We start from the raw sequence: 25,321 nt of genomic DNA, 5'->3' as shown, positions 1-25,321 counted from the left end.
TGAATGTTTACTGAAACTCTATCTGAAATGGCATCTTTTGGCATAAGATGAAACATGGGTGGTCTTCCTGCTCGAAGTCCAGCCTCTCGTAAACGATTACGAATGATATGCGCCGATACTCTACTCAAACCAGGCACTGCTCTTGCAGTTGCAGTTACCTGTAAATATGTCAGTGTATTGTGCTGTATTCTATATGGTGATTTATCTAAAACTCTACAGGTGATATATCTAGGTCAGCGACCTTGCTAGACCTGAGTTCAGCTTTTGTCAACGTTTACAATAACGTGTCAGCTTGTTGTGAAAGAATGTCGTTTTATAAGAAGGACGAAGATTCGAGTCCGTGATCAGCGGATCAACGCACAGCTAAGGGACGCAACCCTGCATAACAACTGGTGTCGTTTTCATTACTCAAATCACCATTGGAACAAAGTGCAATGTTGTATTCTTTGCTTTGTGTGTTAGCCTGTGTGGAATGAAATAAACCTACGGGTCTACGAGAGCAACGGAATCTAGTTGGGTTGCAGGGATGAAACACGGCAAATCCAGAACTGATGTTGAGGTGCCGTGTTGGCTTGATAGGACGGTGTCAAATTACATTCAAACACTAACCCTCGTTATCTCAAGCTCCATAAACTCTTCATGTCTCTTAAGACAATATGGTGTCCCCCGCGGTGATATTGCTGGAAAATTGCTAAAAGCAGTGTAAACCCATGCTCACTCACTGATTCACTCACTCATAAGACAATGTGATGATATTCTCGTAACCATTATCGTTACAATAGTGAAACATCAACTTTTCGATTGTCTCCATGGTTCTATAAGTGGAACACCAAAACAACATCACGACTGAAGTATTCGGGTTCACAGGGTTTCACTACACGTGGCTACTCCGGTTTACACATCGAGAAACATCCGTATTTACAGCCCGCCAGTTGTGTGAAGGATTTGCAATAATCCAGCAACATCACGGCGGGGGACACAAGAAATGGGCTTCACACATTGTACCCATGTGGAGAATCGACCCCGGGTCTTCGGCGTGAGAAGCGAACGCTTTAACCACTAGGCTACCCCACCGCCCCAGTTGATGTGAAGGTCACACTGACTTAAACCGGACTGCACAACACATACACATGATGTAAGATGTCAAGAATGTGAGGGATGATAACATCCTTATCTCTATTCCTGATGTGGATTCCGCGTGTGTTGCTAAGAAACAGCGTGTCTATTCAGCAGGGAGGCTTGTGTATACGTATACATTTATGAATTAAAGTTGCATCGTCAATTTTTCGAGACGGGTTATATGTGTGTGTGTAAGACGCGTTTACGTCATACCATGGAATACCAGCAATGTCATGGCGGAGAATACCAGAAATGAGTTCTCGTATTATGCCCATGTAGGGAATCGAACCATGGTCCTCCACATGAAGGCTTTTAACATACGTTAATTTAATAAGTGAGTGAATGAGTTTAGTTTCACGTTCTGGGCGGGTCGAACGAACGCTTTAACCACTAGGCTACCCAACCGTCCATACACTAACTGCCCCCATATCAAGATGGTATACTGTGTAGCGTAGGTCAGTTCAAATACCTTCCTTTTCCTCAATCTCATTTTTCACAAATGACGGGGTTGCTACGGGTTTAGATGCTCATGCTGTTGATCACTGGATTGTCTGGTCCAGATTCGATTGTTTACAGATCGCCGCCATATAACTGGAATTTTGCTGAGTGCGGCGTAAAACTAAACTCACTCACTCACTCATTTGGTTAAAAGTCAAAATGAGTCTTACGTATTATGCTAAAGCAAAGTTTAATATACAATGCAATAAAATCGTCTCAACATCGACAGTGTGATAATATAGTACAGCGAAGGAAGTTTTAGTGCAAGTCACAAGAATGTTTTTGTGACAAAGGTAACTACCAAGTTCAAAATGGAAACATCGTCAGCGTGAACCGGGATTCGAAGCCACAATCACAGGTTTCTGATATGCCCAAGGGAGGCAACTCTGCACAGCCAATAACGGCGCCCTATACGCTTTTTACACCTGGTCTAATCCACAAGCAACACTGAGTGAATATGAAATGTGTTTTATTACATCACTGCCTTTGTGACAAATGTTAGAAGAATAATCGGCGGAGTAAGTCCAGGTTTCGAACCCACAAACAACAGATCCAAGTAAAATCCACCGGTACATCGTCAAACCAGGGATCAGAATCGGGAAAATATTGGATTCGAACCCCAAACACCGATATTAAAGCCATCCATTCCGAATTTTAAAAAAAGGTTTTCGATGCAAGGTTTACACAATGTAATGGGTTTGCAAATGAAGGACAATGTACAATTTCAACAAAGTAACGTCTAAATGTTATGAGTATTTGACAAATGCAGGCAGTTTCAACATTGGGGAACATAGGCAGGACATCTTAGATATCCAGCCCAGTGCTCCACAGTTTGACATCTGCACAGGGATAAAGTATTCTCCTATTTACAATTTGGTTGAGGAAGAACGGCCAGTGTGAAATGACAATGTTTAGATACTGCAGAAACTCAAGTTTCTTGTTGGGTTGTTAAAGTTCAAGGAACGTTTTTATAGATCAAAAGCGTGTTTTAAAAGTTGCCTCTTGCTGGGTCTTGGTGTCGTTTAGCATTGCTATTTCTTTTTGAATGCGATCCTGGGGATCCATGAATGCAAACACTCTCTTGTAAGAACACAGGAACGTTGAGCCAACGGCACTTGTGATGAACAGAACCAGACCGAGGAAGATCGCAACCAAACCAAGGCAGGCATTGGCCGTTTCGTATGGTTGGCATTTGTAAGCTGTGTCCTGATTGGCGGAGAAGCATTCACTCACGGCCAAACCATTAAAGATGATTTGTAGCACGGACAATGAGATGCATGTAATGCAGAGAGTGAAGTGAATGGTGATCTGAAATTGCAAGTGAATGATTGAGCGATTTGGTTCTTCCAACACACTCGATTTATGTCGCATCGTGTAACGCTGAACGACTTATTTCAGAGCTTGTAGCAACTATGGCACCACTAAATACTGATTTTGGAAGAGAATTTCTCAGCGTAATACATGAAAATAAGAGCCATATCGTACGATATATGATACAAAAAAGAAAACATGTATCAAAAACTATACCCTCCACTGGAACCTGGCATATCTACAGCTGAAATACCTTCCTTCGAGCCGTTCACGCTACACCCTCCACCTGTTCCTGCTACATCCTCCACCTGTCGGTACAGTATAATGTCTTTTTAGAGCGTGTTTAAATGTGTTTCTTACATAAGCCCGGACTTTCACGCCTACTTCCTCAACAACATCCTTCTCCGTTGCTCTCCTTCCGTACACGCCGGCGATCAAAACCTGGAAAAGTACGACAATATATATCATTCATGGCATTTGAATACATTCTGTCATAAGCCTCCTAACCTGATCTGTACACATGGTGAAACAAACTGAAACAGCTAAATCATTTCAGTGCAAAGATGTTAGTATGTTTTACATACAACCAAACTGAAGTGAAAAAATGTATGTGAAATCATATCACCTGGACTTACTTCCTGAATATATTCACAGTGGAAGTTAAAATGTAAATGAGATGATTTTAGCTGGAAACAGTTTAGCGCCTAACATTGTGCTTCAGATGATTTCAAACGAAGTTGAAAATGATTTCGTTCAGGACGTCAATGATAAAAGACACGAAATATCCAAGTTCAGCTAAAAATCATTTTGAGAACTGAGACTACCTGAAGCGCGATTTCTATAGTATCATAGTTGCAGGATCCTACAGCTGTGACATGCTACAGAAAAAAGTGTAGGTTGATTAACTAAAAAATACCACGAACAAACATATTTTATCGAATCAAGAGTGAGTGAGTGTGTTTAGTATTTGGCCGCTTTTAGCAATATTCCAGCAATACCACAGCGGGGGGATACCAGAAATGGGCGTCACACATGGCACCCATGTGGAGAATCAAACCTAGGGCCCGTTTCACAAAGCGATCGTAGCGCTACGACTGTCGTAAGTCTATGTTAAATTATGGGAGTAACGACAGTCGTAAGTCTATGTTAAAGTTTGGGAGTTACGACTGTCGTAGTGCCACGGTCGCTTTGAGGAAGCCTGGTCTTCGGCGTGATTGCTACCCCACCGCCCCTATCAAACCAAGAACCATACATAATTTTGTGCAGTATGTCTTCCAGGTTTTGAAAAACACTCGCGCTCACCAGAATGCCATTGACGACCGCATGTCCGTTTATCTTAGGGTACGTCGGGTTGGTGACAGCCACGCCAATGGAAACTAGGCCGGTAATTATTGAAAGTACACTGGCGACGATCTGAACCCAGGACAGACGCAGCAGGAACCGAGCCGCCTTCTTCCGAACATCCTTGGCTTCCAGTGAATCAGGAGCTGGTAGTATGGAATAGACAACTATTTAGGCAATTCAGCGTTTTTTTCCAGATATCTGCTATTATATATCAAATGATGTATAGCGCAGGTACTTTTAGCAGGGACCGACTCCGTGGTGTAGTGGTTAGAGCGTCCGCCCGGAGTGAGGAAGGTCGCGGGCTCGTTCCCGACCGCGTCATACCAAAAGACGTTAAAATATGGGATTTGTTGCTCCCTGCCTGGCGCGCGGCATTAATTGATACAATGAGGACTGGTCGGCTCGGTGTCAGTATGATGTGTCTGAGTGGGGTATTCATGCTTCACTGTGGCATGGTATCTCAGTGGGCTAGCACTATAAAACCAGCTTAAGTCTGGGCTAGTACAAGCAGCCGCACATACACATGCACACGCATGCACGTCGTCATATGAGCGAAATATTCTCAAGCACGACGTTAAACCCAATTTCACCTCACCTCACTGTTAGCAGTGAATGTTCACCGATGTAGCCCGTAGCCCGTATGAACTACGTACTATCCGTATCGTATGAACGGCATGTTCTCATTTCGCCTACATCCCAATTCGCCTACAGTCTTAAAACAACATTTCATGGTCTGTTGACTGTTGATTACGCAATGATAAACTAGTGGCACCCCTATGATCTAAAAGTGGACTATTCTAGTTGGACTAGTTGAAGGACAAAATAAATGTATTTCTGTTATATGTGTTATTTATTTATTCTGTTATTTGTCATTTTCCGATCACAATGATATTCACATCATATCACATTAGTGTTTAGGAAGTTAACTTGTGCAGATGTCCATTTAGGAGATAAACATACTGTGTTGGAAAGTTAGAGGTTTATAACGGAATTATAATGCTACTGCAACAAAGAAGTTGTCTATCCATAAAAAGTGTTCCACTCCATCATACCATCTTCTGTATGCCACTTAAGGACGAAATTATGATAGCTCTAAATTTGAATTAAAAACGAATGCGTAGCGTGAGGTTTCAAATATAAAATTTAGACCTATTATAATTTTATCTTCATTCTACCATAGCCGTGTTATTAAGACTGAAAAAATAATACATACTGTTTTGGAAAATCAGAGGTATATAACGTGATTATATACCTCTGAATGACTTTGATTAGCCAATCACAAAGTATTTACTTCAGCTTGATAAGGTGACCAGCCGCGTCGAGGACCAAACAAAGGTACCAAATGGTTCTATTTTCGTAAAGCTTGAGGTTATACAACATGAAAGAAACCATGATATGGGTTCAGACTTTCTATAGTCATTCACTGTGACATATTGTGCCTGCAGAACAACAGTGACTGTTGATGTTAGGCAACACACAATCCATCTAATCGCAGGATATACAAGGTATCATGTTTTGTTGTTTTGATTGTTTGTTTGTTTTGTTTGTTTGTTTTGGTTTTGGGGGTCACTTTTTTTATTCACATGGTATGATGTTGGTATTTGTAGGCAATTCAGAAAATGAGCCTTCAACTTCACTGATCCACCAACTTGTCACTTTTAGAGAATAGGGATGGCACCTGACTTTCATAAGAGGCAAATATGTTGACTTTACATTGGTAAAAAGAATTACAAGGTGCAAGCAATTCTGTTTTGGACACCTTATACCTAGCTGTGTACACTTTTCGTTGGAATCGACCACATATCCTTATAGACCATTCTTAGCCAATATGCATGACCTCGAGGTCAAACTGAAAGCGAGGCTTAAATAGGTTGACCCAACCTTGAAAATGGCGATCTCGAAAAGGAAAGATTACTGCTGTGTGCCTTTGCGTTGGAGTGATGCCCGTAAGGATTTTACGGTATCTTTTCACCATATTCCCAAGAATAAGATCAGAAGAAGGCAGTGGTTGACGAAAATACGGAGAGATCCTGGAAAATGATTTATAGTAAGTACAAAATAATTACGGCACATGGCATAGTCTAGATCTGCCGTGTAATGTACACACTGTTCACTGTGCAAGGTTTTAATATTAGGGGCACATGTACAATGTGAATGTCACACACACACAAACACATTCAAAACCCACCCCCACCCCCACACATTGTCATGTTCAAAATCAGTGATCACCCCGCTAGTTCATATGTACATAATTGGCCCCTCCCCCTGCCTCCCAAAACAAACTGGGAGACACCCCAACCCTCACAAACACCGCACTTAAAATCATCTTTACCCCCCTAGTCATAAATTATGAACGATGGAGTATATGCAGGACACACACATGCTGTTAAAAAAATCTTAAATATGTACTTTCAAAATTACTGCATACTGACCAGTACTTCAGGGATACAGGACATATTACTGGACAATCTAATTACAACAACTGAAATATATTTAGTGTTTAAATATCCATTTCAGATGCTGCTAATTAAGAGTCAGAGAGCATGTCACCAGCTTAGGAACCTCCCATAAGGAATCTACCACAGTCACCATCTCAGATACAGTAAGAATGTCAGATCGTATTAAGTTAATTTTGCCAACTGACACGGTTTTAAAGAATTTAATACAACTGAACTTTGACCTATATGCTATGTTATTTACATATAAAAATATCGATTGCCCATACTGTCTAAAATATGAAATGATGTTAGCCTCTATCCCTTGATGTATATTTGTAATTCCAGAGATGCTATGTTATTTACATATAAAAATATTGATTGCCCATCCTGTCTAAAATATGAAATGATGTTAGCCTCTACTCCTTGATGTATACCATTCCAGAGATATATTTTTTGTTTGTGTGATTGAAGAGATAATAGTGATGCTTTATAGTGCTTATATTACAGTGAAGCAGAGAGTGATCCAGCAGCCACTGACCCCAGTCCTACATAGAACAACTCCATCAAACATTACATGGACAAGAGAGGAACTCAAGGAAAAGGTTGACAAAATAGAAAAAACGAACAGAAAACTTGAACTTGAAAAGTTTAGAGTTTGTAAATTCATGTATGATGATAAAAATTGATTGAACATTTTACAGCATTCGATCATTTCAAACATTGGCACTGATTAGCTGGAACGTTTTCATTTGTTGAATATCTTCCCAGGTTTTGTGAAGTACCTTGCCCAAACAGCACAAGAATTGACAGACATGAATGTAAATGAAATTGTTTCATGCTTTTGTGTTGTGTAAATGATGGATGAAAAAAGAGACAGCTGTAATACATACACATTGATTGATTTAACTGAATAATAGAAAGCTATTTCATAATGGCATAGTTGTAGATGTAACACATTTGCTACTGTTTAATTAATAATTGATGAAAAAGAATATATTTCATCCTGTTTGAAAAGAGTTAGTTGGGAATCAGAAAAAAAAATCATTTATAGGGAAGAGATTATGAGAATGTGTAACGGGAGAAAACTATGATAAATTATGAATTGATCCAGCTGTAATTGTTGCCATTCATGTCAGACTAATCTAAAAAGATATTTCTATCAACATAAATATTGCACCCAATATATTTTCAATTTGCATCCTCTGAAAATTTTATTGTTATTCATCAGTGTTACAGTTGGAAGCTATTGTGAATTTGTCTATTGTTATTGGACATTTAAGACACCATTTCAGAATAATTTTTTATTAACAGCACTCCAGGTGTTCGTTATGTATTTAGGTTAATTGTTTGCTGTAGTGTGAATCCTGTTATGTTAATCTGATAATATGTTCTCCTTAAAAAAGGTCTTCAGTTACAGTGGAACAGAAGAAATACACAAGATCTACAATAAATCAATTTTATGGTATAGTAACACAGTATTGAAAATTGTTTCAAATATTCCCCATGCAGGTACCATAAGTCCATTTTGGTAAAATAATTATTCACCTCCAAATCAGTCAAGAAAGAACTTTTGAAAAAAATCATCCCGTTTTGTCTTGCACTTTGTGTCCCAAGCATGTTGATTGAAATACAACGTTTCTAAATGATGATGTGGCGATTCGTTGTTCCTCAGCGATTGTAACATGTCTAGTTACGCGCACATCGCCAACTGACAATATATGCGTGAATAAATACCCTATATCTATAAAACAGTCAATAGGACAAAACATTTTAAGCAGAAAAAATACCAAACAAATAATTTCATCACATGAATAATACAGTTGTGTTTGGTCCAGATCCACTCGAGGAGAGCTATCATGATCTACATATTACTTATAATTTCGATTATCCAGCTCAAGAATTATCAACTCTACTCCCATGTGGAAGTGAATGATTTGAATCAATGTCAGGAAATACGTTGAGTCTTTTGCTTTGATGTTGATAAAGTAAACGTAATTGACTTCCCTTGGTAATATTTCCACTATTGTGACTTTAGAGTAGCTTCCCTTCATAAATGCTGCGCAAGATGGTAAACGTTAACCTAGATATCTAGGTCATATGACTTATCGTGATGTGTCGTGATGTACAGTAATTATTCACCCTTCAATCCGTGGATATGCTACAGAAACATTTTTGTAGCCCTTTCCCATTTCTCTGCGATTTCCCTGAACTACTGGACAGTTTCGTAATGTACCGTTCAAGGGAAATTTGAAACCAGGAAGTATACATTGAGCTTTGTCGCCATTATGCGATTGTGTCCTTTCCCAATTTAGCCTCGTTTTGGTACAGATATGAATATTCATGAGGCCTCATTATGAATGGTCTATAACAGTCGATCAAGATGTAGTATGGCACTGACCAGTGAGTCAGGTTCATTAGGGGTGCGATTTCTAATCTCCATTAGCCTACATTATTTTTGTATGCGAAATGGGATGTAGGCGATTTGAGATGTAGGCGAACAGAGACTAAACCGTATGAACTACGCACTATCCGTATCGTATGAACTAGTACAAGCCATATCGTATGAATTACGTGGTATCCGTACCGTATGAACTACGTACTATCCGTAGCGTACGATGTAGGTAGTAACCGCTGCGTGGTGGAATAGACAACTAACTAATTGAGCGATGTATTCAGAAATAGTCATGCATATATGAAAAGGAATTATTACACATCAACTTATACAACGACATAACTGACTAGGCAGGAAATATATATATTTATATAAAGACTTAGCAGATTCGTGACCAACTTCTGTTATTACGGGAAAGCCAAATAGGTATGCGTGCCCCTCGGGAAGGATTTCACATTGGAAAAACAAAATTACTTCAACTGAGAACAAAAGTCTATTTCTCTGTATCCACTGATGGTAAACATAACATCCACATAACCCTTTTGAATTATGCTACAGCTGACAAATATAATATGAGTAATCGTTTGGAAACTAATTCTAACTAATTTCAGCTGCTGATGTAATAATATCTGTTAAAAAAGAGTAAAGTATGACTGCTTTAAATTTCCCTGACAATGACGAATCACAAATGTGATTTCATCCTTGAATAGATAGTTATGCTGATACCTTTGCAGGTGAATCAAGTCCAAAATCAACTTAATATATCCAGTTTGGCTATCTAAAACATTGAAAAGTATTGCACTTTATTTTCCATGAACCAATTCTCTCTCAGCATTTGTGGCTACCTTTTTTATACAAAAATGTTTGCGGATTCGGAATAATGGTTTCATGTGACATGGCTTACATATATATACATATGATCAAATCCCATTACTCTCAACTCTGAAAAAACCCACAATTTCCTCAAAAATATTCATAAACTATAATATATTTATAAGCATATATGTTATCGGCAATCTGCTTTTAATATAATATATTTATCTAAATTGAATCAGGAAAATCCCCAGACGAGTTAGGATATGTACCTTCGTTGTATATTAAGTTATGAAAGAGATAAATATATGACAGCTCCAATATCCTCAAGGTAGTGTAATATCAGCACGATATTTTAAGATTAATAATAGGTGAAAATATATTTTTCTGAAACACCTGGCTATATTATCAGCTTTTTTAACATACCAAAGCGGATATTAAACTGAAATATATCTAGAAGGCCACATAGATGGAAAGAGAAAATATCTCAACATAGGAACAGTCATTACACAAACGCACGTGAGTAGATCTGAGTCGCTTCCTGTGTATGAACATGTCACACCTCAGTTGCTGGACACAATTCTCTTCACACACTCACACACTCACACACACACACACACACACACACACAGAGAGAGAGAGAGAGAGAGAGAGAGAGAGAAAGAGAGAGTCTCTCTCTCTCTCTCACACACACACACACACACACACACACACGCACACACACACGCACACGCATTCGGTAATACAGCTAATATATATACCGGGGGAAACCAGAAATGGGCTACACATATTCAACCTATGTGAGGAATCGAACCGGAGTTTTCGGTGTGACGTGTGAACGCTTTAACCACTAGGCTACCCTACCACCCTTCAGCCTTTACCCTTTTTGTAAACACTCCATGCGCGGCCGTATGCCACGTAGTGCAGTGGCGAGCTGTGACGGGTGGCGTAGCAGTGTGCACAGCTCCGCGAACGGGGCTATCGCTGTGAGGAGCTTCACATATTACCAAAGGTACCAAGCTGGTACATGTAATGTCCCCGATTTGACAAACGTCGTACAGAAACAAGAAATATAATATTTACCGATGGCATTCGACCGGCCACAGCAACAGTTATCCTCCATATTTGATAATGTCCGACAACGTTGGAAACGAGGTGATGAGAATTTAGCAGTCCAAGTGTTCACATCCCACGTGAAACATAAGGACATGTGACCCCGCACGTGACACTTTATCACCGCTGATGTCACTGATATGATTATTGTTATGTCCAGCAACAGACACTGATATGTTCACGACAACATCATTACTCAGGTGTCAGTTTCATTGGTGGCGTCTATAAGACGTTATATCTATGAAATCCGATACACTTTACCTCACCTCGCCTCACCTCACCTCACCGCACCTCGCCTCACCTCGCCTCACCTCACCCCGCCTCGCCTCACCTCACCGCACCTCACCCGCCTCGCCTCACCGCACCTCACCCCGCCTAACCGCACCGCACCTCACCCGCCTCGCCTCACCGCACCTCACCTCACTCCGCCTCACCGCACCTCGCCTCACCGCACCTCACTTTTTACTCTGAATATAAACGATATGATTGAGTGAGTGAGTTTAGTAGGTAGCAGTCTCAGGATTTAAGACAAAAAATGTACGTGATCCCCGATTTAAGACAATTTTTTTTACTTTTAAAGACCAAAATGACAGGTTTAAGCAATCTTTAGACTTTAGTCACTTTCATGACCCCGGGGTATAGATACGTACAGTTTGAAATAACAAGCTTTTTCAATGCATCAAAATATGTCCTTGTTGCTTCCCAGTGATGTGGTAATGTGAGGGGTGATGAGGTAGCCTAGTAGTTAGCGTTTGCTCGTCATGTCAAGAACCGGGGTTCGATTCCTCGGGGTTACAATGTGTGAATCCTATTTCGGATGTCCCCGTCGTAATATTGCTGGAATTTAGTTAAAATCGGCGTAAAACCATTCTCACTCACATATCCACGGTCATTTGATTACAACCAGCCACACATGCACACGTGTACATGCACGTCTCTACGTCAGTGCAACTAGCTTTTAACGTGAGATCAAATTTGTCTTTACCTTCTCGACACGTGAAGATCCGGGTTAGAATTGGTCTCCAGCAACCCATGCTTGTCGTAAGAGGCGATTAACGGGATCAGGTGGTCAGGCTCGCTGACTTGGTTGATACATGTCATCGTATCCCAATTGCGCAGATCGATGCTCATGATGGTAATCACTGGATTGTCTGGTCCTGACTCGATTATTTACAGACCGCCGCAATATAGCTGGAATATTGCTGAGTGCGGCGTAAAACAACAAACCAAAAAACTAACCAATTTTAGCTTCTCCTTCTGATAGCAAATGGCCCGTTGTCACATAGCTGGAAAGCTGCTAAGAGCACTTCTAAACAACAAACATAGCTAAATTGAGGAAACACGTTTAAAATATTTCTTAACAGGCCTACCAGAATATCATTTTTATTGATCTGTACAGTCTTTGATAATCTACGTCAACGATGCATTGCCAAGACATATTTTGAATATCCTACTGTGACAAAATATAACATGCTCATGTCTTCTAACCAAACATCTGCCTGTTTCATTTACCATACCTAGCAGCTAAGACATGGTGTAGTAATGTGAACTACCTCATGTATATCTCTGTAATACCTATATCAATATAACTATGTTCGTATGGACAAGAATGGCGAAGATGTTGGGTTAAACGTTCTAAGTATCTGCGACATCTGTTGCTAGGAATGTAGCCTGTTTCATTTGCCATGTCTCGCAGCTTGGACACGCTATACCAAAGTGAACTACCTCTTGTACATCTCCGTAACCCCTATATCTATATACTTGTGTGTAATGGACCAACCAATGTAGCAGAGCCGCTGGCCTACATCTGTATTGAAATAAAGAAACAGACCTACCTGAGATAACAAATACACATGTCCAAAAAACGGATAGATAGATAATTAAAAGTTTAAAAGGTGTTCGGGCAATTAGACCCATTTACACCTTGCCCATCATAAAGGTTTGCTAAGTTTCTAAACTTTTATAAAGTAGTAAAGCTGCTACTCGCTTTAATATAATCAAGGAGGACATTCTGAACATCACTGCGAGTGATATTCATTGAGCACAACAGTCCAGCCAATCAGATGTCAATATTGTGAGCTGTAAGAGATTGCGCCATTGCCTTTGTGTCCAAAAACAGGTAGGTATGTGGAGACAAAGCTCCAAAACTCAACACCGCCTTTCCATTGGCCAGCGGTCTGACGTCAGCTCCCTATCCTGCTAACCCATGTTTTCCACGTGCAACGGCAACTTCTGTCGTTAGTATAAAAGGCTGGCTGAGCACGTGGTGCTAAAGTGGTCGCTGTCTGACTGGTGAGTAACGCTTTTCCATTATTGTCTTTAATGAAATTTAAATGAACGTTTAACTTTATAAAACATTTGAGAGTCAGTATCATCTTCTCTTAGGAGTTTGAATAGTTTCATAATGTTCTTAGTGAAGGTGTTTTTTCCTCCGAAATGTGTTCTTTTCTTCTTAATACCTGTTTTGTATAAATATTCTGTAATGTTGCCCCATTTGGGAGTTATGGAGTGGAATGAAACCAAACTTCTTACAGGCTTGTGGAGATCGCAGAAATGAGAATTTGGTAGTTGCAATGTAACCTGGCTACAAGAAAACGTACCCCTAGTGTTGGGAATCGGAAACCAAACCCACTATCGATTATCGGAGGACTTGTGGTGATCGATTATCGATTATAATCGAAATATATACATTTTTAATGTAATCACCAATTTTATGGGGTTTTCCCAAGTTTTGTTATGTTTATTTTATAACTAATACTGTCATCCAATGAAATGCACGCATGCAAGAGACACTGGAATTGTAATTAAACAATAAAAGTGGTTAAAATTTTACAATGCGCATAGTTTTACGCTGTTGAGCGCATATTAGTTCGTGAATATTCATCAAATTAAATGGTAAGTATACTTAATTCAAGGGTGTTATACAAAAACAAAATTCCGATTAATCAAATATTTTTTTACAATCGATGATCATTTTGAATCCTTTCGGTCGATTTTCGATTTATTTCGATCATCGGAACACCACTATGTACCCGTGAAGATCCGGTTTGGATTGGTCCTCAACCGAATGCTTGTAAGAGGCGACTAAGGGGGGTCGCTGACCTGTTGACACCCGTCGCTGAACCCCTAGTTGCGTAGGTCGATGCTCATAACGTCCACCACTAGATTGTCTTGTCCAGACGCGATTTTCAGACCGCCTTCATATACCTGTGATATTGCTGGTTGTGGTCTAGCTGGCTATGGGCTTGCCTGCAGATCTACTTTCAACACCTGGCTGCTGAAGTTATCGCCTTATTTGAGCGGTACACAATTACGCCGACGTTCATTCAATTATTGAAACGGAATTATGATAATTAGCTATTCGCCGATGTGTCCGGCCCGTTCACTGCCGCCGATCGTGTTCATATATAACGCGGCGGAGGGGAATTGTGGCAGTACAAATGTTTACTCACGACTAACTGTAACGGTTATCGCCATTTCATCGTGTGACATAACCCCACCCCCACAACTAAGCGCAATTTTTTCATAGGGTTCATAACTTTATCTTTAATTTCTCTTATGATACTTACCGTGAAAAATTCTTTTGCTGTCCTTTATTGTGAAATACCGTGGGGAAAATAATACCTGAATTCTAATTGACCGGAACTGGGCACGCGCCTATTAGTACTCCAACTCGCCTATCAACAATAGGTCAAAACAACTCTGTACCTCCTTTTAGGTTTAACAGTAGATTATTCTCGTGAATACCGAATACATATCCATATTGTGTAATTTCAGATTCAAGGATGTCTACCGAGCACTCACTGTTAGCGTTGCTTGCCTTCGCGGTAAGTAATTTAACCATGTGAACCCTTTGTGGCAGTCCAACAACCACTGTACCTTGTACAGGGTATTCTGGACCGAGGTGGCATCATTGCTATACTAACCCAGGGGGTGCCTGCCCCGACTGAACATCGGCATAAACTATTGCAGGGATTATAAAACCATCGGGCAGTAACCATTTGTTTTGTGTGGTTTATAAGAATGTATCCAGCATCTGTTACATATGTAGCATGTGTCGCGGGTCGGCACATTTAAGGGTAAATGACGAATCTTCCTTCCTAAAATGAAAAGATTAAGATGAATTTTTCAAAGCTGTCGTAAAATTTAAGGGATTTTTTCATTATTGTGACTGAGTACAAGTTAGAACATGTAGATACACCAGATATCGTACCCACATGGAACGTTCCCCGCACCTGTTCCTAATCCTGATGTGGAAGTTTCGGTCTGACATATTCGCAAGTGATGGTCATCTAGCGAGGTAGTCGCAGTCTTCAACTTGTCAAGACTTCCAGATGTCTGAGTAATGTTGACACGTCTCATTAGTCTGGTATGCCTTGTACAGCTGAACCTTCTGACAGTATGGCTGTTTGTAACCCTAATCTGAGCCATTCCTGTTTCTCGCAGCTGCTGATCTTTGCATTTCGATTTGTGCCTTTTAACGGGTACATTATCTCTCGAGATATACTGTTGGCGCAATTCATACAAGTGATTTAACATGACGAGTTTCAGGATATTCAACTCTTATCACTAAATGTTTGGCACCATGTACAAAATTGCGTAAGTTACAACCAGAAAATCTACTTTTAATGTTTCATTTGAGGGAAATAATCCCAAAACACAACACCAGGTCTATTTGGACCTTCAGCGTGTGAAATAAAGGTTTGATCCACAATCCGTAGATCCGTCTTCAAGGTTTTGTGTGCATCTGACTTGTTGAATTCATCTTATTCTATTTTCAGGCAATTGTTAAGGCAGATATTCCGGCAGGCTATATCTTGAAAAGTAAGTTGTCGCAGTTGAACCTCAAAACGTTGAATGTGTGCAACAAATAGATTAACAGGCCGCCATCACTGAGGGAATATACTGTTCACTGAGCTAAGGATCAAAATCATGGCTTCAACAGAAAACTATGTGCGGTCAAATTTGGTTTAAATATCTAAGCTTATTATAAGCATGGATCCTAGGTTTCAGTATGTCATTTCATCTTGTGGATCCCATACCTGCTATTGATGGGTGTTGTGTACCATGGTTTGCAAAATGGTTGATTGGTGCCATAAAAAACAATTTGATGGTTACTCATGTATCAAGTGCGTAAGGTTAAAGTGGCTGTTTTCCTAAAGATGTTACCATATCATTTATCCAGTTTTAAATGGATAAAATTTCAAATTATAAATTTACGTTTAATTGAAGTTGCGAATTTGTGATACTTAGCAAAGTGTGAGTAGTATATTTCTGAATTCGGCTTAATCGACTGCATTTCGTCGTTCACGATTACGTTGCTGCTAGACATTCCTTAGCCACAAGGCTTTAGGTTTAGTGATGTTCCTGAAATGTTGCTCAAAACATTTACAAATGTTTTTGTAAAGCCTTTTTGTATTGTAAATATTTAAACTGAACCGTTCAAACTACCGTATGAAATCTAATCTGTTTCAGTTACGCCGAATTGTGGCGCTAACGGTGTTTCGGATGGGTCGGTGGCGATAGTGACGGATCTGAACGCGGACGCCAGGGCAGTATGTGCGGGAGGGTTGAGCGTTGCCTTTGCTACCGTTGACGGAGTTAATTTCAATCTTCCCTTCTCGTTTTTCGGCAGGAAAAGTGGCCAGCCTTGCGTTTTTGTCGTGAGTACATGGTGAAACATAAACATTTTAATGGATATTTCTTCTCAGCCGAGGTCGGAAATATTTGGTTTCTTTCTGATAGGACCATTTTGGTTTGTCTAAACCTTGGCGTGAAATTTAAATCGGTTGCATTTTGTGACTTGAACATCACCGTAATGTGAATTGCGTACATATACTGATATGTGGGGCCTGGTATGTTGTGTCAGAACTCATCAATATTTTAAAGTTACTCCCAAAATGCCATACTTTCTGTTCCGCAAGAGACGTCCAAACTCCAAGATGTATGCTGCTAAGGTTATCGTGTCCTATGGTGAGCCGGGAAGCCTGCTGCATCAATACACGGAGGAATACACCATCTCGTGCTCGTTTGGTTCTAAAGGAAAGGACGTCAGTGCTGTACAGAGCATAGGCAAAACGTAAGATTTAACTTGACCGTTGGCTTATGCGTTGGAGGCGTTTAGCAGTAACTCATGGGAGACTATTTTGTATTTCTATTTGGTAGAAAGTTTTCTTTATCTTTTACCGGCAAACAGCGATAAGTTGAGCACCGGCATGACAATTGACATGAGTGCCGCCCACTGGCGCTTGCCATTGAGCGAAGGGGCCCCAGGTTGTCCACGATCAAGTGAAGTGCGGCTTGCTACACCGACGTAAGAGTATGAGCAAGGCGTGTCTGCTTTACCTTTCACAAACCAAATGGGTTTGCTCATTGCCCTGCACCGCCTACTTCTCGTAAACGCGTTCTCTGCGTCGGTCCAAACTTATCCTTGTTTGCCTGCAGTATCGACTCCACGTAAACGGAACATGCCTTCCTGTAATTATTGAAACTTTGACTTTACCTCGTCAATATTTGTACTCTACCAAATGGAAGCGTATTTTTGTGTATTTTCGGGGTTTTTTTTGTTTGTGAAGCCCTGAACGAAATCTTGTACACTTTAATGCAACGTATTATAAGGCTGATGGCACCCAAAGAGATTCAAACCAACATTGGAAGGTCAAGTAGCTCGCCCATCGTTTTGAGGATGCTTGATGTCCTTGGACGGGACATGACTGGGGTCACGGTCAACCATGGCCGGAAAGTGTGCCTCAGTGCTACGTTTAGCGGTAAGTATCCGCTATTAATTCATGACTGCAACAATATTATCTTGCCTCGCACATAAATATTTTTCTGATTCAAACAGTTCAAAATTGCCATTGAGGTGTTCAGTAACATAAATACAGTGTTTACTGGTCCATCGGGGCCCATGGGTTCATGTACCCTGGATGTTTCTATGTTCCCCCCGTCCTTCGCGCTCAAGGAACATAAGCAAACATCGAGGGTACATCGGCACACACACACACCACACACACACACACCAGTGAACAACTTGTATTGTGTTAAAATTTCAGCAGGTTTGTAGTCAGGTTATTTCATGAGTTAAATGTTGCCCTTTTCAATGGCCCGGAGATCTAAAACCTTGGATTGTTCACTACATGGTTGTTCATTCCAAGAATTGTTTTTTATGAAGTGAAGCAAATAATGTCATCACTTAAACAAATTTGACGAATATTGTAAGTGTAACACTAACAGCTTACTAATCATGCCATGATTGGATACGACGTTTTTAAAATTTAATGTTTCAGTTTAATTATCCTTGAGCTGATATTATGCTCTTTTCGTCCCTTTGGCCACTGTTATGTCCCCGTTCAGAGCTGCTTGAAGCACTGGTCATATCTTTGTGTGGATTGGTCTCTGTACAATGATTTCCTCCATCACTCTACCACCGCCTAACTTGCGTACAAAACGTACTGTTCCATGAACTACCCGCAGCGTAAAACATGTGCATTCTGCCCTCGTTTCTGTGCCAACTCTCATCTATAGTCTCACTATATCAAGGCAATACCGGTCAGTTTTCACCTGTCTCTATGATTGTCTTCCTTTACTGCAAGTTTGGTTGTTCCAGGTCCCGAGAGAGGCATTCGCCCCGTGTCTTGTGACGCTATCGACAGTTCGAATGCTCGCTATGCTATTCTAAGAGCAGGGTAGGTTTACCTTAACAATATACCCCACTTAATTTATGCATATCAAGTTGGCATTAATTCAACCAGAATTTCTGGATTTGTGCAACATGGCGATTCAACGGCAAGAATCTGTGGAAATTGTCAGGTCTAGTTATATAAAGGTCGAGGGGTACTTGTTATATAACGTAACGGTCCCTGTAGGTTAGCAAGTGGTAAACTGCTTCGTTCGACTAAATTTCCATCCTACTAAACAATGCATTTTCCAGAGCTTGTCAAATCACTGTCAACTGCAATTAAACTCTTACTTCAGTTGCGGGGATGGAATAGTGTTCCCCAAGAACAAAGGTTTCACGACGACGGGCAAGACCACCACCAGCTCTACCTTCAAGGCTTTCAGCATCAACACCGACACGTCGCTCAAGTTCGAGTGCAACTTCACTCTGTGTGCCTCTGGGTGTAATGGCGTGAGTAGATGCTGTCAGTTTTTGCAGTAACATTTCCTTGGCCACTAGATGCAACGTCTCCAACTTGGAACTCATGTAACCAAGAAACGCTTCCACATACCTATCTAGCCTACTTTCCAATGTTGTCACCATGTATTTCCACACATTGTCTCAAATTCACTTGTACTATATATACCAGCGTTCATCGCCTCTCCAAAAACATATTCCCATATAAAGCTGCAACACTACATACGTTTTTCCCCAAGAAATGAAATTTCAAATTGTTGCAATTGTATTTCCAATTTGACCTTGATAAATTCAATTGTTTTATGAATTGTTCCTAATGTATGCAGGAAGTAATTTGGTATAGTGCAGTCGAGTGAGCTCCGTTTTCCATGGTCACATACTCATGGAAACTAATAACAGAACAAGTCTTTTCCAGGTGTAACAAGCTTTGTTTGACACTGGGAGATTCTGCTAAAGGCCACTTGTACTTTCATGTGTTCCCTTATTAGTTTCCATGAGTATCTTAAGTACGATGGATGTTATGTCTAAAGAGTTTCCTTCTTGGACAAATTTATGAGTGCTTTCTTTTCTGCAGAATTCCTGTGCTAATGCACGGCGTCGCCGAGGTAACTATGACTACTCGTTTACCTAGCCATTTGCTCCGTGGTTTGGACGACATAGTAGCATGTGTCTTCGTTCAATGCAGTGCTCATATTAAATCACTGTCTGATTAAGATTATGTGTTAACAGTAGGTTACATGGGCTGTCTGTTATGTGAAGATTTCTAGAACATATTTAGCCCGACTGAACACATGACCTTGACATTTTACAAATCTTCCCATTTGTTTCTCACACGATTTACCCTACATCGTAAGACAATGCCGCATCTCTTGGAAACGCCAGTATTTTTCTGTTTTATAAAATTGAGATTTAAGATTACATGTACTTGTACTTGGAACAGTACCAACCTCTATTAAACTTTACAAATGGTTTGTTCTTCATCCCAACCCCATAGTCTTGAGTGACTGTTCCTGCACTAAGCACTCGATTCCTGGTTGGGAGAAATAACTTTAAAATGCATGTCGATGTTAAATTAAACATATATAAATGCTTTCAATATACTAATTGTGTTTTCAGCTGCAATCGCCAGGGAAGACGATAAAAAATTCGTATTAGCAGCGACCGACTCCTTAGACTTAAGCGGTGGAGCCAAACCTCGTCCTGTCGGAACGGTAGAACGCGTCAAACACCGGTCACCTTGACGACGCTCTGTACTAAACTGGTTGTGGGAGAAATAAATACAAAAATCTTTTTGTCTTGTGCATTGCCGCCCAGATTAACCATGCACCATGTTCTTGGAACATGTTTCATGTACACCTCAACGACAGTCCATAAATTGTTCAACTGAAGATATTTGAACAGATTCAATGAAATAGCGTTAGTGACTTGAAGACCAGGCTTGTACTTGTCCCTAAGCAACCCATGCTTATCTGAAAGGCGATTTACGAGATCGGTACGTTGGTTGGGCTCTCAAACTACATGGCATAATCCACCACCTGTGTACTGATTCTTATGTCTGTCATAGAATGGTCTGGTACAGATATTTACTGCTTCCTCTCTATAGCCTAAAGTACTTAATAGCTTCGCTAAGAATGATTTTCATTGGTAGACAAACTTTCACCTAAAAGAAAGTACTGTCGGAAATAGAACAAAACTGTATTTTCTCATTTATCTCAACAATTTATGTAGTTGATGTGTGAAAGTGTGAAATATCTGTTAAACTAACTACAGTTTCAGTGGTAGAGATAGGAAACGTAGAAAAAGGGCTTTACTGAGGAGAGATTCGTGCAGAAATGAGCAAAGCGGATTTTTTCTCAGTCCAAAACGACTTATTTGGAACAGACCATGGCTTTATGCAAATTAGTGTGCGACGATATTGTATTACAAAGAACACTTTTTAAATGCCCATTTTGAAATTAGACGTAGCTTCATTATAAACGATAGCTGGCGTAAAAAGTAACTTTCATACTGAAACTATTAAGGATGTAGCTATCATGGAGTCTCATTGTCACTATGAAAAACAGATGGGAGGGTTCGTCTCAAAAGCAAAACCTGAAGAGGTGTCGCAGACGATCGTTGGGGTCGGGCTGGGGGATAGAGATATCGGATAAGATAATCCTTTAGGGCAATTCTACTGGGTAAGTAAACGGCATGTCATAACAATTTACAAATAATATTCAGTTCTGTCGATCTTCGCGATTGGGTGGTCATGCCACCTATATATTTTGAGACATTTAATACCTGATGACCATAGAAACGCATCGTATCATACTCTTTTACATATCTCAACATAAACTTTATGAAAGAAAGACACGTAAGATGTTAATCAATAGATGAGACAGTCAGCAGACATGAGAAAGCACAAAATATCTTTGCTATGACCCTTGTGCCTGTAAGGCAGCACATGCATTTCATGCTAGGTGAGTCGACGGTCAGTCGTCATACCTGGCTGAGCGACCGAATTGCCATTTATAGTCTGATCTATTTTCTGCAACTATTCGTATTTTTTTCTAAGTTTTGCCCGATTTTACGAGTAAACATGCTTTTCTGGATATCGTATTACGCATCCCACTGAATGCCAAAGTGGGTTATTTCGACATATGCTATTTGCAGTTGTGTAAATTTTAGGGATTCAGAGTAACAGCCTAAAAACAGGGTTTTTTATTCTATTTCCGACAGTACTTTAGTCCTTAGTTCGGATGACATTAGGGGCGGTGGTAGGAAGTGGTTAAAGCGATCGCTCGTCCCGCCGAAGGCCCGGGTTCGATTCCCCACATGGGTACAGTTTAAGCCCATTTCTGCAAGCGGCGTAAACACGAAACTCGCTCGGAAGAAAAGTGTTTTCTGTATTTTTGTTTTGATAAGTTGGCGAATGTCACCCAACGATACATTTCGTACAGATGCGAATATATTGCGATACAAACATGGAGTTTCATATTTAGTTGCCGTACTCCGAGCTAAACTGTCACGTGAGTTCAAAATACAGAGTACCTGGCAGTGTTCCTGGAGCAGTGATGAGCTTTCAGAACAAGCTTGAATCTAGCGTTGGGCAGTATTTAGAATCTCGGCCATATGTAGAAAACGTTAAAGGTCACATGCAACGTAAAACACAACTTTGCAGATTCTGATACCTTTCGGTATCTTACCGAAACAAAGCGTCAAAAATGCAAATTCAACTTATAAAGTTGAAAAATAACGCGATGAAAAAAAACCGCGCGAAATCGGAGTTCAAACGTTTCACTAATTTTCCCCAGACTTTTCTGGGGAATACGGGTTTCAACAGCTGGGCTGCGCTCATAGCACGTGCGCAGTGAAATAGGTTCGCGCAACTTGGAAGCGGGCTGTCTGGTGAATACTCGGTGAAGGCTTTGGTGTGAGCTATTTTCATAATGTTTTGTTGATATCTCACAGGCGCGAGCTTTTTATATGTTATGACAGTAAATAAACTGTTTTTATATAATTTCATTTGTCTATTTCACCACACGTTCTTCTTACCGAGTCACTTTCTCAGTTCGATACTTAAAAGCAATGTCATTATTGAGCGTTGACACAATTTCTAACTGTGATATAGATATGTCGCTGTCACAGACAAAACTCAATGTCTTGTTTTATTGACACCTGTGTGTCTGCCTGCCTGTCTGCTAATGACAATATTCAATACACAACTGCGATCACTGACCACATGCAATTTGAACTTAACACCAATCAGGCTATACACCATAAACAAAACGCATTGATTTATGGCCCGAGTTCGGTCTCTGTCACATTATGTAATTACACAGACAGGCAGGTGTGATACTTGAACACATGACATGTTATGATGTCTGTTGATTGCAAAATGTTATACACAAAAATGAGCATGTATTTACAAAACCCAACATCTCTATATATACACACACAATGAGCCGTGAAGGCGGCATCTGCTAATGAACCAGCCGTTACACTTGAGTGCACACCCACCCGCTCTGACTGGGTTCGGTATCCCGGCTGCTTCGTTTCGAGATCGCGGTAAATTTTCCTGCTGAAAAATGTCCAAGTACAAAATATTGCACTTTTCGGAATGACTTTGTATTAATTATAATACGCGAACTTTCCCGTGGTTTACGCACGTGTTGCTCTGCCATGGCGGGAAGTTTAGCGTGCCATGTGGTCGTAATATTGAGTATTAAAACCAACTATTACTTTCCGTGGTAACCTTCACGTATTTTTCAATGTTTTCTACGTGTTTATATGCTGCTGGCCGCTGTTAGCTACATGCTTGCGTGTTTGCTTTCAGGCCTTTTCATCCTGTTCGGTCTGTGGACAAAGTATTCCACGGGCCGACAGGCATGAGCAATGCGTTGCCTGTCTCGAGAAGACGGGACACGATGCGGAATCTTGTCCAATATGTCTTGGGTTTTCCCCCCGGGCCCAAAAGAGGAGGGCGGCAGATACGCTCTTCTACCGGGAGATGCGTGAGGCGGGTGGGGAACTGACGCAGGTCCCCCCGTCTAAGGCTAAAAAGCCGTCAAAAAGGGGAAAAATCCCGTGGCCAAACCCCCTCTCCCGCCAGTACTGGTGGCTTTGACATGTCGATAATGGAAAACTTGTTTCAGCAGCATATGGACTCTGTGAAGTCCCTTGTTCGTGAGTCAGTTGGAGGTCTCCGGCAGGAGTTCCTCGCTCACTCCGGACGGGGGGCGGCGAGTCAGGGGGTGGGATCGCCGGGCTCGGCTCGATCCCTCAGCCTTGAGGCGTCTGTTGACCCGTTGCCTCTGGCTTCGGGTCCGGACGCCTCGGCTGCCCCGGAGGGGGAGGTGCTCTCAGTCCCCCTCTCGGAGTTGGCGCAGGGACCGTTGAGTATTTCTGCCTCCAGCGTCTCGGGACCGGGGTCCATGCACGCCTGCTGGCGCCGACGTGGAGCAGTCTGTCTGCTCTTCCCTTTCTGTGCTTCCTAGCGTTAGGCAGCCCACCGGGTCGGGGTTAGGGTCCTCTTTCGGAGGAGACCAAGCCTCTGACTCGGGCTCGGGCGCCGAGGCAATGGAGCTTGGGGAGGTTGAGGAGCATGACGGAGGCTTCCGTTTTGCTTCGGCTCTGCGGGAGGTCCGGCAAAGAATTGCCGAGGGCCTACCCCAAGCCGCGGTGCCTGTGGGTTGCGTGGACTCGGCTGAGTTCCGCTTGCCTGGCGCGGCGTTTGCCCTCGGCAACCCTCGCAGGCGCCTCCGCATTTTGCCTTCGTTGGTCTCAGGCGTGGTTGATCCCCTCTTGTCTGGTGCCCGAGTCCGGTTGACTTGCGGATCTGCGTCTTGGCTTACCAGCTTGGGGAGGACTCCCTGTTTGTAGTTTCCATCGTTGACGAGTGCGTGTTCACTTTACATTAAGCCCTGGGGAGGCTCGGCTTCCTCGGAGCAGCTCCGGCTGCTTCGGCAAAGGCGCCTCACTCCTTTTGCCCTCGAGAGCCCCTGCGGCACTGCGTACCCGGACCTACGAGGAGGTCTACCGGAACGCGATGCAGCAGGTCAGGGTGGTGGTCCACGAGGCCTACCTCTCCTCTATTCAGAGGTCGGCCCTGGAGGCGGAGGGGCATGCTGGCGACGTTTCGCCGCATGTCGTGCTGCTCCGTCAGCTCTCAGAAGTGCAGGCCCACCTGGCCAGCGACTCTTCTGCGGTCTGCAGCGTCAGCGGTGATGCGCCCAGTCATGGGGATCGCGCGCAAGCTGTGGCTGTCGACGTCTAGGTACTCGGCAGCGACGCAGCAGACCTTGCTGGCCCTCCCTTTCCGTCTGGGAGCGACCCTCTTTCCAGGGGCCCAGCAGGTCATACGGGAGGCTGCTGCTGCAGCTACCTCCTTCAAGGATTCTAAGGCCTTGTTGGAGCACCCGTGGAAGCGGGTGTCTGGCTCCCGTGCTCCGTTCCACCTTCCTCCGCCCGGCAGCCCTACGCCGAGTCTGCCGGCTGGCCGGCCGCTTGGTAGGGTAGGCGGAGGAACAGGTCCGCCAAGGGTAGGGGCAAGGCAGTCCTCGACTAGCTCCCAGCCTTTGGCGCGGGAGGTCTGCCCCGCCTCCGTTAACCCATCAGGCTGCCGCTCAAGCCGTGTGTCACACCCAGTCAGCTCGCTACTAGGGTCCACGCATGCGCTCC

At 42.0% G+C, this 25,321-nt stretch overlaps 2 protein-coding genes across 2 annotated transcripts; one reads left to right on the top strand and one right to left on the bottom strand.

Moving 5' to 3' along the window:
* Positions 1 to 2,069: 2,069 nt before the first annotated feature.
* LOC124266769 lies at positions 2,070 to 11,136 on the bottom strand. The gene is made up of 4 exons (XM_046701561.1): positions 10,999 to 11,136; positions 4,231 to 4,415; positions 3,289 to 3,369; positions 2,070 to 2,925 (listed from the first exon to the last, which is right to left on the bottom strand). The coding sequence occupies exons 1-4, from the start codon at positions 11,123 to 11,125 to the stop codon at positions 2,593 to 2,595; spliced, it is 726 nt and encodes a 241-aa protein (XP_046557517.1). The 5' UTR covers positions 11,126 to 11,136; the 3' UTR covers positions 2,070 to 2,592.
* Positions 11,137 to 13,242: 2,106 nt separating this feature from the next.
* LOC124266768 (vitelline envelope sperm lysin receptor-like) lies at positions 13,243 to 20,452 on the top strand. Its single transcript, XM_046701560.1, has 10 exons — positions 13,243 to 13,320; positions 14,806 to 14,855; positions 15,810 to 15,852; positions 16,504 to 16,691; positions 16,953 to 17,107; positions 17,647 to 17,795; positions 18,635 to 18,713; positions 19,003 to 19,156; positions 19,737 to 19,767; positions 20,279 to 20,452. Exons 2-10 carry the CDS (start codon positions 14,814 to 14,816, stop codon positions 20,401 to 20,403), a joined length of 966 nt encoding a protein of 321 aa, XP_046557516.1. The 5' UTR covers positions 13,243 to 13,320; positions 14,806 to 14,813; the 3' UTR covers positions 20,404 to 20,452.
* Positions 20,453 to 25,321: the final 4,869 nt, after the last annotated feature.

This window comes from Haliotis rubra, unplaced genomic scaffold, assembly GCF_003918875.1.
Source record: "Haliotis rubra isolate DU_JTF1 unplaced genomic scaffold, ASM391887v1 Scf128, whole genome shotgun sequence".
Classification (NCBI taxonomy): domain Eukaryota; kingdom Metazoa; phylum Mollusca; class Gastropoda; order Lepetellida; family Haliotidae; genus Haliotis; species Haliotis rubra.
The sequence above is the reverse complement of the archived record's forward strand: the minus strand, read 5'-3'. Positions and strand labels throughout refer to the sequence as shown.